We start from the raw sequence: 21,485 nt of genomic DNA, 5'->3' as shown, positions 1-21,485 counted from the left end.
TATGGACAAGGTACATTGAAGCTGTTCTGGCCTGTGGTGCCCAAGCGCCCTATTAAGACACTTTATGTTGGTGTTGCCTTTATGTTGGTGTTGCCTTTATTTTTTTCATTCCCATAGGGAGTACTGTAAGGATCTGAAGCCGTCTAAAAACAACACAGAGTTCCTGATGGACTTCAACGAGTACATCGACAGGAAGACTCCCAACAACCCACTGTGTGAGTAGCTAAGACCAGGGACAACCAAACACCTTCCTTGGGTTTCTCCCTTCCAACAAAGAGTAGCTAAGACCAGGGACAACCAAACACCTTCCTTGGGTTTCTCCCTTCCAACAAAGAGTAGCTAAGACCAGGGACAACCAAACACCTTCCTTGGGTTTCTCCCTTCCAACAAAGAGTAGCTAAGACCAGGGACAACCAAACACCTTCCTTGGGTTTCTCCCTTCCAACAAAGAGTAGCTAAGACCAGGGACAACCAAACACCTTCCTTGGGTTTCTCCCTTCCAACAGAGGTAGCTAAGACCAGTGACAACCAAACACCTTCCTTGGGTTTCTCCCTTCCAACAAAGAGTAGCTAAGACCAGGGACAACCAAACACCTTCCTTGGGTTTCTCCCTTCCAACAAAGAGTAGCTAAGACCAGGGACAACCAAACACCTTCCTTGGGTTCTCCCTTCCACAAAGAGTAGCTAAGACCAGGGACAATCAGACACCTTCCCTTTGTTTCTCCCTTCCAAAAAATAGTAGCTAATACCAGGGAAAATCAGATGCCTTCCTGGGTTTCTCCCTTCCAAAGAAGAGTAGCTAATACCAGGGACAACGGACACCTTCCCTGGGTTTCTCCTTCCAACAAAGAGTAGCTAAGACCAGGAACAACCAAACACCTTCCCTTGGTTTCTCACTTCCAACAAAGAGTGGCTAACACCAGGGACAATTAAACACCTTTCCTATGTTCCCTCTTCCAGCCACTAACCAACAACCATCCGTGGGTTAACACTCANTCCAAGGTCTGTGTATATGAATAGCACAGAGAGATGTTTGTAGGACTCACAGCTTTATGCTTTCTGCTCTACAGTCTCTGAAAGCCTGCAGGAAGACAAGTTTGAGGAGTATGGATACACTCTCATTGCACCAAGGTAAGAAGATTGACTGTTATTTGTAGAAAGGTTTATATACAGGTAACTGATAAAATAAAGGAAACGCCTGAGTAAATGAGGATAACACGGTATATCGAAAGCAAGTTCTTCCACACAGGTGTGGTTCCTGAGTTAATTAACATCCCATCATGCTTAGGGTCATGTATAAAAAATGCTGGGCAGGCCATTATTTTGGCTACCATAGCTACACCCATAGGATGACAATGCCCCCATCCACAGGGCACGAGTGGTCACTCAATTGTTTGTTGAGCATGAAAACCATATTCCATTGCTGTCCCAGTCACCAGATCTCAACCAAATTGAACACTTATGGGAGATTCTAGAGCTGTGCCTGAGACAGCTTTTTCCAACATCAACAAAACACCAAATGATGGAATTTCTTGTGCAAGAATAGTGTCGCATCCCTCCAATAGAGTTCCAGACACTTGTAGAATCTATGACAAGGTACATTGAAGCTGTTCTGGCCTGTGGTGCCCAACGCCCTATTAAGACACTTTATGTTGGTGTTGCCTTTATGTTGGTGTTGCCTTTATTTTTTTCATTCCCATAGGGAGTACTGTAAGGATCTGAAGCCGTCTAAAACAACACAGAGTTCCTGATGGACTTCAACGAGTACATCGACAGGAAGACTCCCAACAACCCACTGTGTGAGTAGCTAAGACCAGGGACAACCAAACACCTTCCTTGGGTTTCTCCCTTCCAACAAAGAGTAGCTAAGACCAGGGACAACCAAACACCTTCCTTGGGTTTCTCCCTTCCAACAAAGAGTAGCTAAAGACCAGGGACAACCAAACACCTTCCTTGGGTTTCTCCCTTCCAACAAAGAGTAGCTAAGACCAGGGACAACCAAACACCTTCCTTGGGTTTTCTCCCTTCCAACAAAGAGTAGCTAAGACCAGGGACAACCAAACACCTTCCTTGGGTTTCTCCCTTCCAACAAAGAGTAGCTAAGACCAGTGACAACCAAACACCTTCCTTGGGTTTCTCCCTTCCAACAAAGAGTAGCTAAGACCAGGGACAACCAAACACCTTCCTTGGGTTTCTCCCTTCCAACAAAGAGTAGCTAAGACCAGGGACAACCAAACACCTTCCTTGGGTTTCTCCCTTCCACAAAGAGTAGCTAAGACCAGGGACAATCAGACACCTTCCCTTTGTTTCTCCCTTCCAAAAAATAGTAGCTAATACCAGGGAAAATCAGATGCCTTCCCTGGGTTTCTCCCTTCCAAAGAAGAGTAGCTAATACCAGGGACAACCGGACACCTTCCCTGGGTTTCTCCCTTCCAACAAAGAGTAGCTAAGACCAGGAACAACCAAACACCTTCCCTTGGTTTCTCACTTCCAACAAAGAGTGGCTAACACCAGGGACAATTAAACACCTTTCCTATGTTCCCTCTTCCAGCCACTAACCAACAACCATCCGTGGGTTAACACTCACTGCTCAGAACTGGTGGTGAATAGATTGAGACATCAGTTACATTTTTACCTTATTTTTTAACACATACATTACATGTAATGAAGCACTCTGAAATACATTTTATGATGATCCTTTAATAATGATCATTTAGGCTCAACAAGTCACGTGAAACAGTTTGGTTGTTAGACCGTTGTTCAGTGGGCACTAAAACAACATGGGTCTTGGACAGTATTGATGTCTTCATAGGAGGGCCAACTGAACCTGTTCCCTGGGGTGTCTATAGTGACCCATAGATCTGGAAGTCTGGAGTGACTGCTAGGTGCTATGCAGTCTACTGTATACAGAATAAAGACAGTCAGGCCTCTCCGTCTGTAGAACCCCTCCATCCTTGTGTTGGCCTGTTTGATCCTAACTCTAAAAGTCTGACCATCATATGCCTCAGGAGACACGTGTTAGATGCCTCGGCTTTGCCGCAACACACACACACAAACACAAACACACACACTCCACCAAGTTGTATACCCCCACATACCCCACCTACTGGTCCAATTACTGTGTGTTTGTGAGAAAGACCAGAACCCCGTCGAGGTGAGAGTGCGAGCGGAGCAATAAAAAGGGCCAAATCAGGCCTGCGTGCCGGAGCTTTCAGACTGATGGAGACTGAGTCTCCGACATCTGACCAATGCATTAGCAGTACATCACTCTCTGATATAATAGTAGACTTAATTACTTGCCCCATTCCTTCCTTTACCCTCTCAAGTGTTTCATAGAAATGTAGCAATGTCACTCAAAGCTCATGTTTATTGGTCTGATGTGTTGGTTTGAAAAGTAGTACTCAGCCATCTCAATTGGAAAGATACTCAGTCTTTTTTTCTCATTCAAGTTTGTCCTAGAAATGCAGCGATGTCTCTCAAAAGTAATGTTTATAAGCTTGATTTGTGGTCTAGTCAGATTTTTAGGTTTGAAAAAGTCACTTGAAACAATCAATTGTAAATACCCCTGTAATAACATTTCTTAACCAAGTCCCCCAATTGGGATATTTGTTCCCGTAATTAGGATATTAGTTCCCTTAATTGTCCATTTCTGCTTGGGAGATTGATGGGCGTTCTCTGCAGGACTATAGACTGCTGTGTATACAGACCTTGTGGGATGTTTGGATGGGTGGAGAGTGGGACATTACATGCTTTACTTGCCACTGCAGTGGCGGTGAAGTACATTAGAATTCCTGGCCTGCTTCAATCAGAGGCCCCTAATGAAAACCACTGGGGCAGGTGGAGGGAACGGAGGGGGGGGGGGGGGGGGATAAAGTGTTACACCAGCTGTTTTCTCTGATGTGTGTGCGGCGTGTTGTAAATGGAGGGTTACCGAGTCTCAACGTTAATGGACTGGAGCAGCGAAGGCAACGGGTTCAAAGTGCGGCTCGCGACAGAAAAAAAACGGTCCCCCTTTGATCGCGTAGTAGTCTGTGTTCAGTTGAGTGCGTTTGTGTTCTATTGGTCATGTCAGACGTCTCTGAAATTACTTGTTACAGTCCCCCAAACACACTCCAAGTGCACTTCTTTATTTAGTACTAGTTAATGACTTTACTTCATAATAATATGGTTGCTAACGTTACAGGCTCACGTTACAGAAGATTCAGAGAATGTGCTTGTTCTGCTATCATGACAGCATTGGATGACAGCATTGGATGACAGCCCACACAACTTGGAAGCAAGATGGGAATGTGTTTTCCCATTATACTCTTTCTATCCATCTTCTGATCCATCATCTCTTTATTTTATCCCTTTCTCTTTCTCTTTCTCTTTCTCTTTCTCTTTCTCTTTCTCTTTCTCTTTCTCTTTCTCTTTCTCTTTCTCTTTCTCTTTCTCTTTCTCTCTCTCTCTCTCTCACATTACTCTCTCTACCGCTCTCTCATCTTGACCTCCCTCGCTCTCTCACTTTCTCTTGATCTCCCCCTCTCTTCCAACTCCTCCCACATTACTCTATCTCTCTGCCCCTTCCTCTTTCTTCCCTCCATCCCCCTCCTCCTATTATATAGATTGAGTCACAGCTTGTGTCAGTGGCTCTCTGACTCGCGGTAGGCCTCTTGGTCAGCGTCTGAGCAATATCCACTAGCTGGGCTAGCTGCAAAGTCCAAATGTGTGTTTTTAAAAATTTAAGGTTAGGATTAGGCATTAAGGTTAGCAGTGTGGTTAGGGTTAGGTTAAATCGGATTTGCTGACTTTGTGGCTGTGACAGCTAGTGACCACTCTGCAGAGATGCCTCCAGGTCAAGATTCCTGACAATAAATTCCAACCTGCAGACCAAACACACTGCTCTTATTAAGATGACTCAGTTTCATGGCCACTGTCTGAAGGTCAAAGAATAAAGCTAAATTGAATTGAAAAAGAACGAAAATCCTCTATACCGACAAAGATCAGATACTGATCACTCAGCAGGCAGGTCAATTGTTTTCAGCTTTCTGTTATTATTGAATCAAGCCCAAGTGATGTTGGTTCTTTGTCTTTCAGGCAATGTGAATCTGGTGAACAGATTGTTGCTGGACGCTGGCATCACATCAGACCTCGTTAAGCAGTGGAGAGATCAGATGCCGTGAGTCAACCAAACTATGCGCACGAAAGCACACAATCCACACACAAAAGCATCATTCTTGTTTTAATCAAGTAGATTTAACTAAAAGGTTGTGGTTTGTGAAAGTTTATTCCACCTAGCTATGAACACAAGCAAGGAAAAACAGATACACATTGTCAGCTTGCATGATTTAAACATACATTTTTGTGTTGTAACATGATGCACTGAAGGACTGGATACTTTTGTCATTGAATTTTCCTATTCCTTTCAGAAATGGAGTCCTGGCTAGGTTTGTGGCCACTGATGGAGGAATCACTCGCATTTATCCCAAGAGGTATTCCTCAAGTTGATATGTGATGTTTTATCTCTCTATCTCCTTTTCTCTCTCTTCTCTCTCTCAGCTCTCTCTCTCCTCTCTCTCTCTTCTCTCTCTCTCTCTCGTCTCCCTCTCTATCATCTCTCTCTCTCCCTCAGCTCTCTTCCTCTCTCTCTCTCTCTCTCTCTCTCTCTCTCTCTCTCTCTCTTTCTGACTCTCTCAGCTATCTCTCTCTCTTTCTGACTCTCTCACCTATCTCTCTTGTCTCTCTCTTTCAGCTCTCTCTCTCTCTATCCTTTGTTCTAATGATGATAACTACCTATAAAGCTTCATGTAGAGCAGTTCAACTTGATCAGTAATTTACATTCAGTATATTATATTCTGTAGGAATGTTTGCTCACTTGATAAATCTGTAGTATTCATGTTGATGCAGCTGAGTATGTGTGTGTTTTTCAGTGCTGGACTAGACTGGACAGAAGACCCAGAGACGTACGAGTCAAGCTTCTATAAGAGAAGTCTGGACAATGACATCTACATCTTCACACCAACACCCTACCAGGAGGACACCAACAGTAAGTCAAGGGAGTGTGTGTGTGTGTGTCTGTCTGTCTGTCTGTCTGTCGTCTGTCCGTCCGTCCGTCCGTCCTAACTGACCATTTCTGTTCCCTCTCTTGTCTCAGTGACTGAGGACTCAGTCCTGGTGAGCAGAGCAGTGAACCTGGACATTGATGGAGTCAGACTCAAACCAGCAGGTAAGGACTCTACACACCAGGGTCATGTTTAATTGGGCGCACAACCGTACATTTAAAAAAAACATTTGCAACGGAAAACATCAAAATAATGTAGTGTAGTCCCCCTTCAGTGACTTGTTTCTGTCCAGAGCATAAAAGGTTGTGGTGGATGTTTAGTTCACACCATAATGGAACTGTAATGTTGTTTAGTTCACACCATAATGGAACTGTAATGGTGTGGTGGATGTTTAGTTCACACCATAATGGAACTGTAATGTTGTTTAGTTCACACCATAATGGAACTGTAATGTTGTGGTGGATGTTTAGTTCACACCATAATGGAACTGTAATGTTGTGTTGGTTGTTTAGTTCACACCATAATGGAACTGTAATGTTGTTTAGTTCACACCATAATGGAACTGTAATGTTGTTTAGTTCACACCATAATGGAACTGTAATGGTGTGGTGGATGTTTAGTTCACACCATAATGGAACTGTAATGTTGTGGTGGTTGTTTAGTTCACACCATAATGGAACTGTAATGGTGTGGTGGTTGTTTAGTTCACACCATAATGGAACTGTAATGGTGTGGTGGATGTTTAGTTCACACCATAATGGAACTGTAATGTTGTGGTGGTTGTTTAGTTCACACCATAATGGAACTGTAATGTTGTGGTGGTTGTTTAGTTCTCACCATAATGGAACTGTAATGTTGTTTAGTTCTCACCATAATGGAACTGTAATGTTGTTTAGTTCTCACCATAATGGAACTGTAATGTTGTGGTGGTTGTTTAGTTCACACCATAATGGAACTGTAATGTTGTTTAGTTTTCACCATAATGGAACTGTAATGTTGTGGTGGTTGTTTAGTTCACACCATAATGGAACTGTAATGTTGGTTAGTTCACACCATAATGGAACTGTAATGGTGTGGTGGATGTTTCGTTCACACCATAATGGAACTGTAATGTTGTGGTGGTTGTTTAGTTCAAACCATAATGGAACTGTAATGGTGTGGTGGTTGTTTAGTTCACACCATAATGGAACTGTAATGGTGTGGTGGATGTTTAGTTCACACCATAATGGAACTGTAATGTTGTTTAGTTCTCACCATAATGGAACTGTAATGTTGTTTAGTTCACACCATAATGGCACTGTAATGTTGTTCAGTTCACACCATAATGGAACTGTAATGTTGTGGTGGTTGTTTAGTTCACACCATAATGGAACTGTAATGTTGTGGTGGTTGTTTAGTTCACACCATAATGGAACTGTAATGTTGTGGTGGTTGTTTAGTTCAAACCATAATGGAACTGTAATGTTGTTTAGTTCTCACCATAATGGAACTGTAATGTTGTGGTGGTTGTTTAGTTCTCACCATAATGGAACTGTAATGTTGTGGTGGTTGTTTAGTTCACACCATAATGGAACTGTAATGGTGTGGTGGTTGTTTAGTTCACACCATAATGGAACTGTAATGGTGTGGTGGATGTTTAGTTCACACCATAATGGAACTGTAATGTTGTGGTGGTTGTTTAGTTCACACCATAATGGAACTGTAATGTTGTTTAGTTCTCACCATAATGGAACTGTAATGTTGTGGTGGTTGTTTAGTTCTCACCATAATGGAACTGTAATGTTGTGGTGGTTGTTTAGTTCACACCATAATGGAACTGTAATGGTGTGGTGGTTGTTTAGTTCACACCATAATGGAACTGTAATGGTGTGGTGGATGTTTAGTTCACACCATAATGGAACTGTAATGTTGTGGTGGTTGTTTAGTTCACACCATAATGGAACTGTAATGTTGTTTAGTTCACACCATAATGGAACTGTAATGTTGTTTAGTTCTCACCATAATGGAACTGTAATGTTGTGGTGGTTGTTTAGTTCACACCATAATGGAACTGTAATGTTGTGGTGGTTGTTTAGTTCACACCATAATGGAACTGTAATGTTGTTTAGTTCTCACCATAATGGAACTGTAATGTTGTGGTGGTTGTTTAGTTCTCACCATAATGGAACTGTAATGTTGTCGTGGTTGTTTAGTTCACACCATAATGGAACTGTAATGGTGTGGTGGTTGTTTAGTTCACACCATAATGGAACTGTAATGGTGTGGTGGATGTTTAGTTCACACCATAATGGAACTGTAATGTTGTGGTGATTGTTTAGTTCACACCATAATGGAACTGTAATGTTGTTTAGTTCACACCATAATGGAACTGTAATGTTGTGGTGGTTGTTTAGTTCACACCATAATGGAACTGTAATGTTGTTTAGTTCACACCATAATGGAACTGTAATGTTGTTTAGTTCTCACCATAATGGAACTGTAATGTTGTGGTGGTTGTTTAGTTCACACCATAATGGAACTGTAATGTTGTTTAGTTCTCACCATAATGGAACTGTAATGTTGTTTAGTTCACACCATAATGGAACTGTAATGTTGTGGTGGTTGTTTAGTTCACACCATAATGGAACTGTAATGTTGTGGTGGTTGTTTAGTTCACACCATAATGGAATTGTAATGTTGTTTGGTTCACACCATAATGGAACTGTAATGTTGTGGTGGTTGTTTAGTTCTCACCATAATGGAACTGTAATGTTGTTTAGTTCTCACCATAATGGAACTGTAATGTTGTTTAGTTCTCACCATAATGGAACTGTAATGTTGTGGTGGTTGTTTAGTTCACACCATAATGGAACTGTAATGTTGTTTAGTTCACACCATAATGGAACTGTAATGGTGTGGTGGATGTTTAGTTCACACCATAATGGAACTGTAATGTTGTGGTGGTTGTTTAGTTCACACCATAATGGAACTGTAATGGTGTGGTGGTTGTTTAGTTCACACCATAATGGAACTGTAATGGTGTGGTGGATGTTTAGTTCACACCATAATGGAACTGTAATGTTGTGGTGGTTGTTTAGTTCACACCATAATGGAACTGTAATGTTGTGGTGGTTGTTTAGTTCTCACCATAATGGAACTGTAATGTTGTTTAGTTCTCACCATAATGGAACTGTAATGTTGTTTAGTTCTCACCATAATGGAACTGTAATGTTGTGGTGGTTGTTTAGTTCACACCATAATGGAACTGTAATGTTGTTTAGTTTTCACCATAATGGAACTGTAATGTTGTGGTGGTTGTTTAGTTCACACCATAATGGAACTGTAATGTTGGTTAGTTCACACCATAATGGAACTGTAATGGTGTGGTGGATGTTTCGTTCACACCATAATGGAACTGTAATGTTGTGGTGGTTGTTTAGTTCACACCATAATGGAACTGTAATGGTGTGGTGGTTGTTTAGTTCACACCATAATGGAACTGTAATGGTGTGGTGGATGTTTAGTTCACACCATAATGGAACTGTAATGTTGTTTAGTTCTCACCATAATGGAACTGTAATGTTGTTTAGTTCACACCATAATGGCACTGTAATGTTGTTCAGTTCACACCATAATGGAACTGTAATGTTGTGGTGGTTGTTTAGTTCACACCATAATGGAACTGTAATGTTGTGGTGGTTGTTTAGTTCACACCATAATGGAACTGTAATGTTGTGGTGGTTGTTTAGTTCAAACCATAATGGAACTGTAATGTTGTTTAGTTCTCACCATAATGGAACTGTAATGTTGTGGTGGTTGTTTAGTTCTCACCATAATGGAACTGTAATGTTGTGGTGGTTGTTTAGTTCACACCATAATGGAACTGTAATGGTGTGGTGGTTGTTTAGTTCACACCATAATGGAACTGTAATGGTGTGGTGGATGTTTAGTTCACACCATAATGGAACTGTAATGTTGTGGTGATTGTTTAGTTCACACCATAATGGAACTGTAATGTTGTTTAGTTCACACCATAATGGAACTGTAATGTTGTGGTGGTTGTTTAGTTCACACCATAATGGAACTGTAATGTTGTTTAGTTCACACCATAATGGAACTGTAATGTTGTTTAGTTCTCACCATAATGGAACTGTAATGTTGTGGTGGTTGTTTAGTTCACACCATAATGGAACTGTAATGTTGTGGTGGTTGTTTAGTTCACACCATAATGGAACTGTAATGTTGTTTAGTTCTCACCATAATGGAACTGTAATGTTGTGGTGGTTGTTTAGTTCTCACCATAATGGAACTGTAATGTTGTCGTGGTTGTTTAGTTCACACCATAATGGAACTGTAATGGTGTGGTGGTTGTTTAGTTCACACCATAATGGAACTGTAATGGTGTGGTGGATGTTTAGTTCACACCATAATGGAACTGTAATGTTGTGGTGATTGTTTAGTTCACACCATAATGGAACTGTAATGTTGTTTAGTTCACACCATAATGGAACTGTAATGTTGTGGTGGTTGTTTAGTTCACACCATAATGGAACTGTAATGTTGTTTAGTTCACACCATAATGGAACTGTAATGTTGTTTAGTTCTCACCATAATGGAACTGTAATGTTGTGGTGGTTGTTTAGTTCACACCATAATGGAACTGTAATGTTGTTTAGTTCTCACCATAATGGAACTGTAATGTTGTTTAGTTCACACCATAATGGAACTGTAATGTTGTGGTGGTTGTTTAGTTCACACCATAATGGAACTGTAATGTTGTGGTGGTTGTTTAGTTCACACCATAATGGAATTGTAATGTTGTTTGGTTCACACCATAATGGAACTGTAATGTTGTTTAGTTCACACCATAATGGAACTGTAATGTTGTGGTGGTTGTTTAGTTCACACCATAATGGAACTGTAATGGTGTGGTGGATGTTTAGTTCACACCATAATGGAACTGTAATGTTGTGGTGGATGTTTAGTTCACACCATAATGGAACTGTAATGTTGTTCAGTTCACACCATAATGGAACTGTAATGTTGTGGTGGTTGTTTAGTTCACACCATAATGGAACTGTAATGTTGGTTAGTTCACACCATAATGGAACTGTAATGGTGTGGTGGATGTTTAGTTCACACCATAATGGAACTGTAATGTTGTGGTGGTTGTTTAGTTCACACCATAATGGAACTGTAATGGTGTGGTGGTTGTTTAGTTCACACCATAATGGAACTGTAATGGTGTGGTGGATGTTTAGTTCACACCATAATGGAACTGTAATGTTGTGGTTGTTGTTTAGTTCTCACCATAATGGAACTGTAATGTTGTTTAGTTCACACCATAATGGAACTGTACTGTTGTGGTGGTTGTTTAGTTCACACCATAATGGAACTGTAATGTTGTTTAGTTCACACCATAATGGAACTGTAATGTTGTTTAGTTCACACCATAATGGAACTGTAATGTTGTGGTGTTTGTTTAGTTCACACCATAATGGAATTGTAATGTTGTTTTGTTCACACCATAATGGAACTGTAATGTTGTTTAGTTCTCACCATAATGGAACTGTAATGGTGTGGTGGATGTTTAGTTCTCACCATAATGGAACTGTAATGTTGTTTAGTTCACACCATAATGGAACTGTAATGTTGTGGTGGTTGTTTAGTTCACACCATAATGGAACTGTAATGGTGTGGTGGTTGTTTAGTTCACACCATAATGGAACTGTAATGGTGTGGTGGTTGTTTAGTTCACACCATAATGGAACTGTAATGGTGTGGTGGTTGTGTGGTTGATTGCAGTTGTGGGAGTGAAACTGGACATCAATACTTGGATGACCAACTTCATCAATGCTACTCTGAAGATGAACGTAAGTAGATTGACATTATTTCATAATGACTCTTAATTAACTCTTTGTGTCTGAAATGAAAACCGTTTCTTGTCTCTACAGTGTAAGGACGAGATCTGTGGTTGTCAGAGGAATGATGAGGTAAGACCATTTGATTGATTATACAGTTATATTAAATATGATTCTTTGATTGGCGATAGAATTTTAAGACAAATACAACTATTGAATTAAGATAACTTGATTAAGCATGCAAATAGTGATTGAGAATTATCCAATTCTACCTCCCCTTATATGATGATGGTTTATCCCATTTATCTCTATATGATTCCAGCATGTGGACTGTGTCATCCTGGATGATGGGGGATTCCTAGTCATGGCCAATCGGGATGAATACATCGGTCAGGTGAGTCACTCTCATCCGACTCTTATTCCATTGATATTACCTTGTTCAGCCGTACTCAACCCATAGTCAACACTGGACCAACTCAAATCAACATGATCCCGACTACGTTTACCCAACATGTTCCAACCTTATACAACCTAACCCCATGTGCACTTCAACCCACTCAAACCCTATCTGAACCTAACTTCACCATACCCCCCCCCACACACACACACTACACCCAGTGTGGGCCCCTCACCCTACCACTTGTATAAATGTTTTTCAGGCTGCAGGCCCCAATCAGGGTGTGCGCTGGATAAATCAGTCCCCTTTAGATGTTTGGCAGGAGCACTAAAAAACTAGGGTTCCTTGTTTGGAGAAGGCCGCTCGACCCTAAATCATGTTTCCTACAGGAGGTACGGCTCTCCCTCTCCAGGGGGTCCTGGCGGGTCCCAGCCGACAGATCTGTGACTGTTAATTCATTATTTGTGTTTTTCTACAGGGAAAGGGGAGACAGGTTTTTATAGAAGCATTGATTTATATTTCCTTATGACAGACGTGGTGAGCCATAACCAACTCCTTCTCAGAATCTTGGGGTTTCAGGGTCCAAAATGAGGGGAGTGGTGTGATTTTGGGGTTGCTCACCGTGACCTTGCATAGCGGAAGAGGAGGGCATTTTTTTATTCTAGCAGACACACACACACACACACACAAACTCACACACTATCACGTACGCTTGCTCTGACGTACGCACATACACACGCACACACACATAAGGTGCTATCACACCGAAGGGGTGTCTAGACGTGCCATGACCACTTCCTCCATGTTCATTTAGGCTTCCTGGTATACTGTGTTAATTTGATTCAACTGAATCCCACTGCTACATATTAGCTGGGTGAGCCAGGGGTGATTTACTGATTGTGTGTGATTGTGTGCGTGCGCGGGAGTACATGTGCGGGAGTGTGTGTGTGTGTGACAGCACATTCATGTGTGCGTGTGTTTTAAAAAATGTGTGTGTGTGTCCGAGTGCTCATGAGAGCTGAGATGACTTCACCAAGATGAAAGCGTTTTGGTTTTTAATCCTATCAACAAAAAAATGCTAAGGAAATCCTTTTTGAAATGGTGAGCCACACTAGCCTATCAGAGGGGGTTATTTCTGGACTGGTCAGTCCTGGACAGGATTTTTACTCAAATCACCTGGGTTATACTCTGAGTGTACAAAGCATGACAAAGACTGACCAGGTCAATCCAGTTGAAAGCTATGATCCCTTATTGATGTCACCTGTTAAATCCACTTCAATCAGTGTAGATGAAGGGGAGGAGACAGGTTAAATGTGTGCCATTCAGAGGGTGAATATTTAAGTGCCTTTGAATGGGGTATGGTAGTAGGTGCCAGACGCACCGATTTGAGTGTCCGTGTGTATCAACGATGGTCCAACACACAAAGGACATCCAGCCCACTTGACACAACTGTGGGAAGCATTGGCGTCAACGTGGGCCAGCATCCCTGTGGAACGCATCAAACACCTTATAGTCCATGCCCCGACGAATTGAGGCTGTTCTGAGGGCAAAAGGAGGTGCAATTCAATATTAGGAAGTTGCTCTTAATGTTTTGTACACTCAGTGTATATCCGTCAATTATAAAGAGTGGCAGGTAGCCTAGTGGTTAGAGTTTTGGGCCAGTAAACAAAAGGTGGCTGGTTCAAATACCTGAACCAATAAGGTGAAAACCTGTCGATGTGCCCTTGAGCAAGGCACTTAACCCTAATTTCTCCAGGGGCGCCGTACTACTATGGCCGACCCTTTAGAACAACACATTTCACTGCCCGCGCCGTACTACTATGGCCGACCCTTTAGAACAACACATTTCACTGCACGCGCCGTACTACTATGGCCGACCCTTTAGAACAACACATTTCACTGCACGCGCCGTACTACTATGGCCGACCCTTTAGAACAACACATTTCACTGCACGCGCCGTACTACTATGGCCGACCCTTTAGAACAACACATTTCACTGCACGCGCCGTACTACTATGGCCGACCCTTTAGAACAACACATTTCACTGCACGCGCCGTACTACTATGGCCGACCCTTTAGAACAACACATTTCACTGCACGCGCCGTACTACTATGGCCGACCCTTTAGAACAACACATTTCACTGCACGCGCCGTACTACTATGGCCGACCCTTTAGAACAACACATTTCACTGCACGCGCCGTACTACTATGGCCGACCCTTTAGAACAACACATTTCACTGCACGCGCCGTACTACTATGGCCGACCCTTTAGAACAACACATTTCACTGCACGCGCCGTACTACTATGGCCGACCCTTTAGAACAACACATTTCACTGCACGCGCCGTACTACTATGGCCGACCCTTTAGAACAACACATTTCACTGCACGCGCCGTACTACTATGGCCGACCCTTTAGAACAACACATTTCACTGCACGCGCCGTACTACTATGGCCGACCCTTTAGAACAACACATTTCACTGCACGCGCCGTACTACTATGGCCGACCCTTTAGAACAACACATTTCACTGCACGCGCCGTACTACTATGGCCGACCCTTTAGAACAACACATTTCACTGCACCTGCCGTACTACTATGGCCGACCCTTTAGAACAACACATTTCACTGCACGCGCCGTACTACTATGGCCGACCCTTTAGAACAACACATTTCACTGCACCTATCTGTTTTATTTGTATTTATTTTCCTAAATGTTATTATAAATGTTTATATGGGCACTGGGAACACAGGTGGTCGCAGATGTGTGTGTGTTGTGTGTGTGTACGTCCAATGTATCTGCGTCAATCTGTGTGTGTTCATGTGCATAAGTGTTTGTTCAGCGTCCATTGGATCTTACATGTGCAATGCGCTTGTACATCCCCCCCTCCCCCCTACAGATCGGCCAGTTCTTCGGGATGATCGACCCTATCCTCATGGTCAACCTGGTCAACATGTCTCTGTTCACGCTCAACAAGACATACGACTACCAGTCGGTCTGCGACCCCAAGAGGGAGAGCAAGGGGTCCGCGGCGGGCCTGCGCTCAGTCTACGTGGTGAGTTACATAAGCCAGAGACACACACACATACACACATACACACACACCGTCACCAGAGGACCATAAATAACCATAAATACAGATTAGACGGACACCAGAGGAAATGCGGGATAACGAGTAAGAGCCGTTTGAGCAGTCAAAGGCCTCCTGAAAATAATGGATTAGTCAGAGTAATGTCTTTGGGTAACACTTGGAGTGGACTGAGTGTTAGGTGGCGCTAAGACTATTTTGAAGCTGTTGTAAAATGGGATCTTAAAGGGGTATTGAACATTTTGAATAACAAGCCACAGAATTGTAGTTTAAAGTGATGGTTCACTCTAAAATCTAAACTTGTCAGATGTTTTTAGACGTCAAACGTGGTCTAAGATCAAGGTGACATGTCTCAAGCCATTTGTTGTGTAGATCTGGCTATTTGATAAGGTGATAAGTCCATGTCTCAAGCCATTTGTTGTGTAGATCTGGCTATTTGATAAGGTGATAAGCCCATGTCTCAAGCCATTTGTTGTGTAGATCTGGCTATTTGATAAGGTGATAAGCCCATGTCTCAAGCCATTTGTTGTGTAGATCTGGCTATTTGATAAGGTGATAAGTCCATGTCTCAAGCCATTTGTTGTGTAGATCTGGCTATTTGATAAGGTGATAAGCCCATGTCTCAAGCCATTTGTTGTGTAGATCTGGCTATTTGATAAGGTGATAAGCCCATGTCTCAAGCCATTTGTTGTGTAGATCTGGCTATTTGATAAGGTGATGAGTCCATGTTTAAAGCTATTTGTTGTGTAGATCTGGCTATTTGATAAGGTGATGAGTCCATGTTTAAAGCTATTTGTTGTGTAGATCTGGCTATTTGATAAGGTGATGAGTCCATGTTTAAAGCTATTTGTTGTGTAGATCTGGCTATTTGATAAGGTGATGAGTCCATGTTTAAAGCTATTTGTTGTGTAGATCTGGCTATTTGATAAGGTGATGAGTCCATGTTTAAAGCTATTTGTTGTGTAGATCTGGCTATTTGATAAGGTGATAAGTCCATGTTTAAAGCTATTTGTTGTGTAGATCTGGCTATTTGATAAGGTGATAAGTGTCACGCCTTGGTCTTAGTATTTTGTGTTTTCTTTAATTATTTGTTCAGGCCAGGGTGTGACATGGGGTTATTGTATTGTCTTTTGGGGTTTTTGTAGGCATTGTTATTGTGGTTGATTAGGGGTGTGTCTAGTGTAGGCTTGGCTGCCTGAGGCGGTTCTCGATCAGAGTCAGGTGATTCTCGTTGTCTCGGATTGGGAACCGTATTTAGGTAGCCTGAGTTTCACTTTGTATTTCGTGGGTGATTGTTCCTGTCTCTGTGTAGTGTTCACCAGATAGGCTGTATTAGGTTTCACGTTTCCGTTTGTTGTTTTTTTGTATTTATAAGTTATTTCATGTATCGTCATTTGTTTCATTAAAGACATGATTAACCACCACGCTGCATTTCGGTCCGACTCTCTTTCGACAAACGAAGAACGCCGTTACAATAAGTCCATGTTTATAGCCATTTGTTGTGTAGATCTGGCTATTTGTGCGCGTCTTTCCCATTGGTTTGAGGCAATCTAATTTAAGGTATATACACATGTATCTTCATTTGGACAGTTTCTTGAAGCAGGAAAAAAATGTATCTTTTTTTTATTTCACCTTTATTTAATTAACCAGGTAGGCTAGTTGAGAACAACTGCGACCTGGCCAAGATAAAGCTAAGCAGTTCGACACATACAACAACACAGAGTTACAAATGGAATAAACAAACATACAGTCAATAATACAGTAGAAAAGTCTATATACAGTGTGTGCAAATGAGGTAGGATAAGGGAGGTAAGGCAATAAATAGGCCATGGTGGCGAAGTAATTACAATATAGCAATTAAACACTGGAATGGTAGATGTGCAGAAGATGAATGTGCAAGTAGAGATACTAGGGTGCAAAGGAGTAAGATAAATAAATACAGTATCGGGATGAGGTTGTTGGATGGGCTGTTTACAGATGGGATATGTACAGGTACAATGATCTGTGAGCTGCTCTGACAGCTGGTGCTATTAAGCTACTGAGGGAGATATGAGTCTCCAGCTTCAGTGATGTTTGCAGTTAGTTCCAGTCAGTGGCAACAGAGAACTGGAAGGAAACGAGGCCAAAGGAAGAATTGGCTTTGGTGAGATATACCTGCTGGAGCGCGTGCTACGAGTGGGTGCTTCTATGATGACCAGGGAGCTGAGATAAGGCAGGGCTTTACCTAGCAGAGACTTGTAGATGACCTGGAGCCAGTGGGTTTGGCGACGATTATGAAGTGAGGGCCAGCCAACGAGAGCGAACAGGTCACAGTGGTGGGTAGTATATGGGGCTTTTGTGACAAAACGGATGGCACTGTGATAGACTGCATCCAATTTGTTGAGTAGAGTGTTGGAGTCGATTTTGTAAATTACATCGCCGAAGTCTAGGATCAGTAGAATGGTCAGTTTTACGAGGGTATGTTTGGCAGCATGAGTGAAGGATGCTTTGTTGCGAAATAGGAAGACGATTTTAGATTTAATTTTGGATTGGAGATGCTTAATGTGAGTCTGTAAGGAGAGTGTATTTGTTAATCCTGCAGCAACAGGAAATGTGGATTAAAGTTCATGCACATTTTTGTAGTGGCTGATACATTTTTTGTTTGGACATATCAAGTCTGACATTTTGAAGGAGAAATTACAAACTTTAGAGGCCTTTTTAAACCTACCTAATTTGCAATGGAAAATTCTCTGCAAAAAAATATTGATAAAATTAAGATAGCACATCTAAAGCTGGATCTACACAACCAACAACGTTTGTGGTCTGTAGTCTTCTGACACACTTTTGGAGTGATCTATCACTTTAATTTAAAGTCATTTACAGAATTATTTAGGTCAATGTTGGGTCTAGATTTTTATCATACATTTGTTAATTAACATACAGAATCTTTGTAGACTTTGATCTACATTTTCATTGTTACTGACAAATAGATTTTGACAAAATTAGATCAAAGATGTAGATAATAGCTTTTGATTGGAATTTGATATGACTTTTAACATGGTTAGTTAGCTCCCCTTGATGACCAAACTCTATCAACCTGGAAAGAAAGGACACAGGCCTGAGTCACTAGACCAGAGCATTGCATGCTAATCATAATCAAAACAACATGGCTGTTCTTTCAGTCAAACCGGAACCTACTTGTTGTTCCTTTTCACTTTGTAGATTTACACTAGCATCTGTTGTGGTGGGCTCTGTGCTAATTCCCTTCCAAAATCTTGTCTGGCTTGTCTGAGTCGGTGTCCTCGCACTTGGCAAATGCCTCGGGTCGAGACTCGCCTGGCCAGCACAATCAGGATGTTTAGAAAAGGTATAAGCCCAAGTTTAAAATGTGCTGTTTTACATGGAATGTTTAGTTATTGGGAGTTGTTACGATTACCTGAAGTTACGCTTGGGCTTCACCATATGAAAATATGTTTTGTAATGTGTTTTGTAATACCCAACCTTTTTGTCCCTTGCAGCCCACCATAGCAGACATTTTGAACGTTGGATGGTTAGCATCAGCAGCAGCCTGGTGAGACCCAACTCTTGGTTCTTTAACACTGTTCCCAGTGCAGATGTAAAAATACAGAGGCAGTCTGTGGGCCATCTGTGTAAGCATTCTACAGGTCCCAGAGCACTTTGTTTACACTAGCTCGCCTTCTGTCCTGATTTCATTCGCTGTGTGTCTTACAATATGTCCAATAAAATTAGATTTGTTTACAGGGAGGCTAACACATTGTCATATTTTTCCACACAAAGGCTTTTTGATTATGACATTTGCGGTTCTTTCGCTAAAAGCCAATAAACTCGCCATCTGAATGAAAATCTGTAAGAAATGTGGGTTGTGATGATACAGTATGTGAGTATTTTTCCTGTCACGGACAGAAGATTTGTTGGATGTTCTGTCAAGAGGTATTCATTTGTGTACTTTGATTCCCTACAGGTCGATACTACAGCAATTATTGGTTAGCATAGCATTCCCTAATTTCCTGCATGCAGGTGAGATTTCCAACTCTTCTAAAACATTTTTTCAAATGAGGTTGTTAAGTATGATCTCATAAAAAATCCCGTTGTTATAAAATGCCCCTTTTCTATTTAGTATGATGGGCCCTTAATAAAAGTATTGGCGCTGTCGTTATGAAAGCAATGACGCTATTCTCAGAGCATAGCAAGTTATTCATCAAGCCATGATGAGCTATGCCAGGAATATTAATTGAGAAATAACATTGTTCAAATGTAGATGGATTTCTGTATGTTTTGGCTACCAGAGCAACTGAACAGTAATTTGTCTTCTCAGAACTTGAGAATGTACACGGTGTGTTCTATGGACATAACCCCTACCTTGCTGGATCCTTGACAATCTGTTTGTTTGTGTGGGTGTGTGTTGTGCGCGTGCGTGTGTGCTGCGTTTGTGTGTGCGTGCTGTGTGTTCCACAGCAGACACTGATGACGAAATACCTGACATGTCCAAGGAGAGCTGTATCACGGAGCAGACTCAATACTTCTATGACAATGAGGAAAAGTCCTTCAGAGGAACACTAGACTGTGAAAACTGCTCCAGGTGAGAGCTGTCATTCACTGCAACTTATTTTACACACTCCAGGGTCTTTTACAGTAGGGAGATTTTTTTTAAATGGGTAGGCACTACCTAAACTTGTCCAATAACAACATAGAATTCCATTTTCCATTGCAAAACGTTTTGGTATTGCGTACCCAACTGAACATAACCTTGGTAAAACCTCATCAACAATCCTCTGGGACTGCCACACAGAGCACGAGATGAAACTTCACTCAAAATTCTAGTTCTCTCCTTTAGTTAATACTATCAAAATGTCCCTTTAATGTGGGAATTGTGATCAAATCAATACAATATTACCCACTTTCAATGCAACATACCGAAACAAAACTAATTATGCAAGAGATTTTCTTGTAGGAAGAGCGCATTGGAGTACGATTCTATTGCATTGACAGGCACGACTCAGGTCCACACTCTATTCTACGGTGCGGCATAACCAATCAGAACTGCAGTAGAATCAGACATATGCAAATAGACCTTTGCCATATATGGATCTGTGCCGTTCACTTTCAACTGGACTGTGCTTACAGCATGAGAGGTTGGGAGTAGATACGCTTGTTTTGAGATCAAAGCATAATTTGTCTGAATCTCTGTAATAATGGTATGGGAATAAAAAAGCATTTTATTTTGTTAAGTGGTTTCTTGCATCAAACAATACATTTTCAGTCACCTTGTATGAAGGGCAAGTGGATAAACAGGTTAATGTCAAGTCCTGCGTGTTTTTTTCCAAAAGTCTCATGGAATGTAGACCTACATTGAACACCACACATTGGCTCAATAGAAGACATTATTCTACGTGGCTCAGTGGGGAAAAGGCACTGGCTGATTGCTATCAGGCCTGCTCTAAACCAGCTGTGCAGATTCAAGACAGTGGAATGTGCTTGACCCATATTACCTCTGACAGTTTATTTCTAATAATAGGGCATAGGATCCTATCTAAAGATGGTGCTGCCATACAATTGGTTTTAATGACTATGTATACATCTGAAATGGCAATGTGGTAGTACACTACTTTTGGCCAGGCTGGAAGGCACAGTGGGTTTAATGTTGGACGCAAAGAATCTTGGGAATCAGAGCCCCTCAATTGAATACAAGCACCTTCATTCCCTCCACCCCACCACATAGCTAAATCATTGAGACTACAAACAACTTCTTCACACAGGTTATGTGCGATTTCATTATTAAGTACTCTTGTTATATAGTCTTGGTCTGCTAGTGGTCTGCTAGTGGTCTGCTAGTGGTCTGCTAGTAGTCTGCTTGTGGTCTGCTTGTGGTCTGCTAGTGGTCTGCTAGTGGTCTGCTAGTGCTGCTAGTGGTCTGCTAGTGGTCTGCTAGTGGTCTGCTAGTGGTCTGCTAGTGGTCTGCTAGTGCTGCTAGTGGTCTGCTAGTGGTCTGCTAGTGGTCTGCTAGTGGTCTGCTAGTGCTGCTTTTGCTGCTAGTGCTGCTAGTGGTCTGCTAGTGGTCTGCTAGTGCTGCTAGTGGTCTGCTAGTGGTCTGCTAGTGGTCTGCTAGTGCTGC

The 21,485-nt window shown here is 41.8% G+C and overlaps 1 protein-coding gene across 4 annotated transcripts in view; it reads left to right on the top strand.

Annotated features, from left to right (window-relative positions):
• Window positions 1–21,485, top strand: part of LOC109879069 (voltage-dependent calcium channel subunit alpha-2/delta-1-like) — a 60,705-nt gene that overhangs the window by 29,962 nt on the left and 9,258 nt on the right. For 3 of the 4 annotated variants that reach the window (XM_031818316.1, XM_031818315.1, XM_031818313.1), the window contains 12 exons: window positions 118–215; window positions 5,077–5,158; window positions 5,409–5,471; window positions 5,910–6,025; window positions 6,134–6,205; window positions 11,826–11,893; window positions 11,975–12,013; window positions 12,204–12,275; window positions 15,185–15,340; window positions 18,871–18,923; window positions 19,335–19,390; window positions 19,829–19,952. In XM_031818316.1, the coding sequence (XP_031674176.1) occupies window positions 118–215; window positions 5,077–5,158; window positions 5,409–5,471; window positions 5,910–6,025; window positions 6,134–6,205; window positions 11,826–11,893; window positions 11,975–12,013; window positions 12,204–12,275; window positions 15,185–15,340; window positions 18,871–18,923; window positions 19,335–19,390; window positions 19,829–19,952 (999 nt within the window). The remainder of the gene's footprint in view (window positions 1–117; window positions 216–5,076; window positions 5,159–5,408; window positions 5,472–5,909; window positions 6,026–6,133; window positions 6,206–11,825; window positions 11,894–11,974; window positions 12,014–12,203; window positions 12,276–15,184; window positions 15,341–18,870; window positions 18,924–19,334; window positions 19,391–19,828; window positions 19,953–21,485) is intronic. The other variant, XM_031818314.1, reaches the window with a different exon arrangement.

Source organism: Oncorhynchus kisutch, unplaced genomic scaffold, assembly GCF_002021735.2.
Source record: "Oncorhynchus kisutch isolate 150728-3 unplaced genomic scaffold, Okis_V2 scaffold1333, whole genome shotgun sequence".
Taxonomy (NCBI): Eukaryota; Metazoa; Chordata; class Actinopteri; order Salmoniformes; family Salmonidae; genus Oncorhynchus; species Oncorhynchus kisutch.
This window is presented reverse-complemented; position numbering and strand designations above follow the sequence as displayed.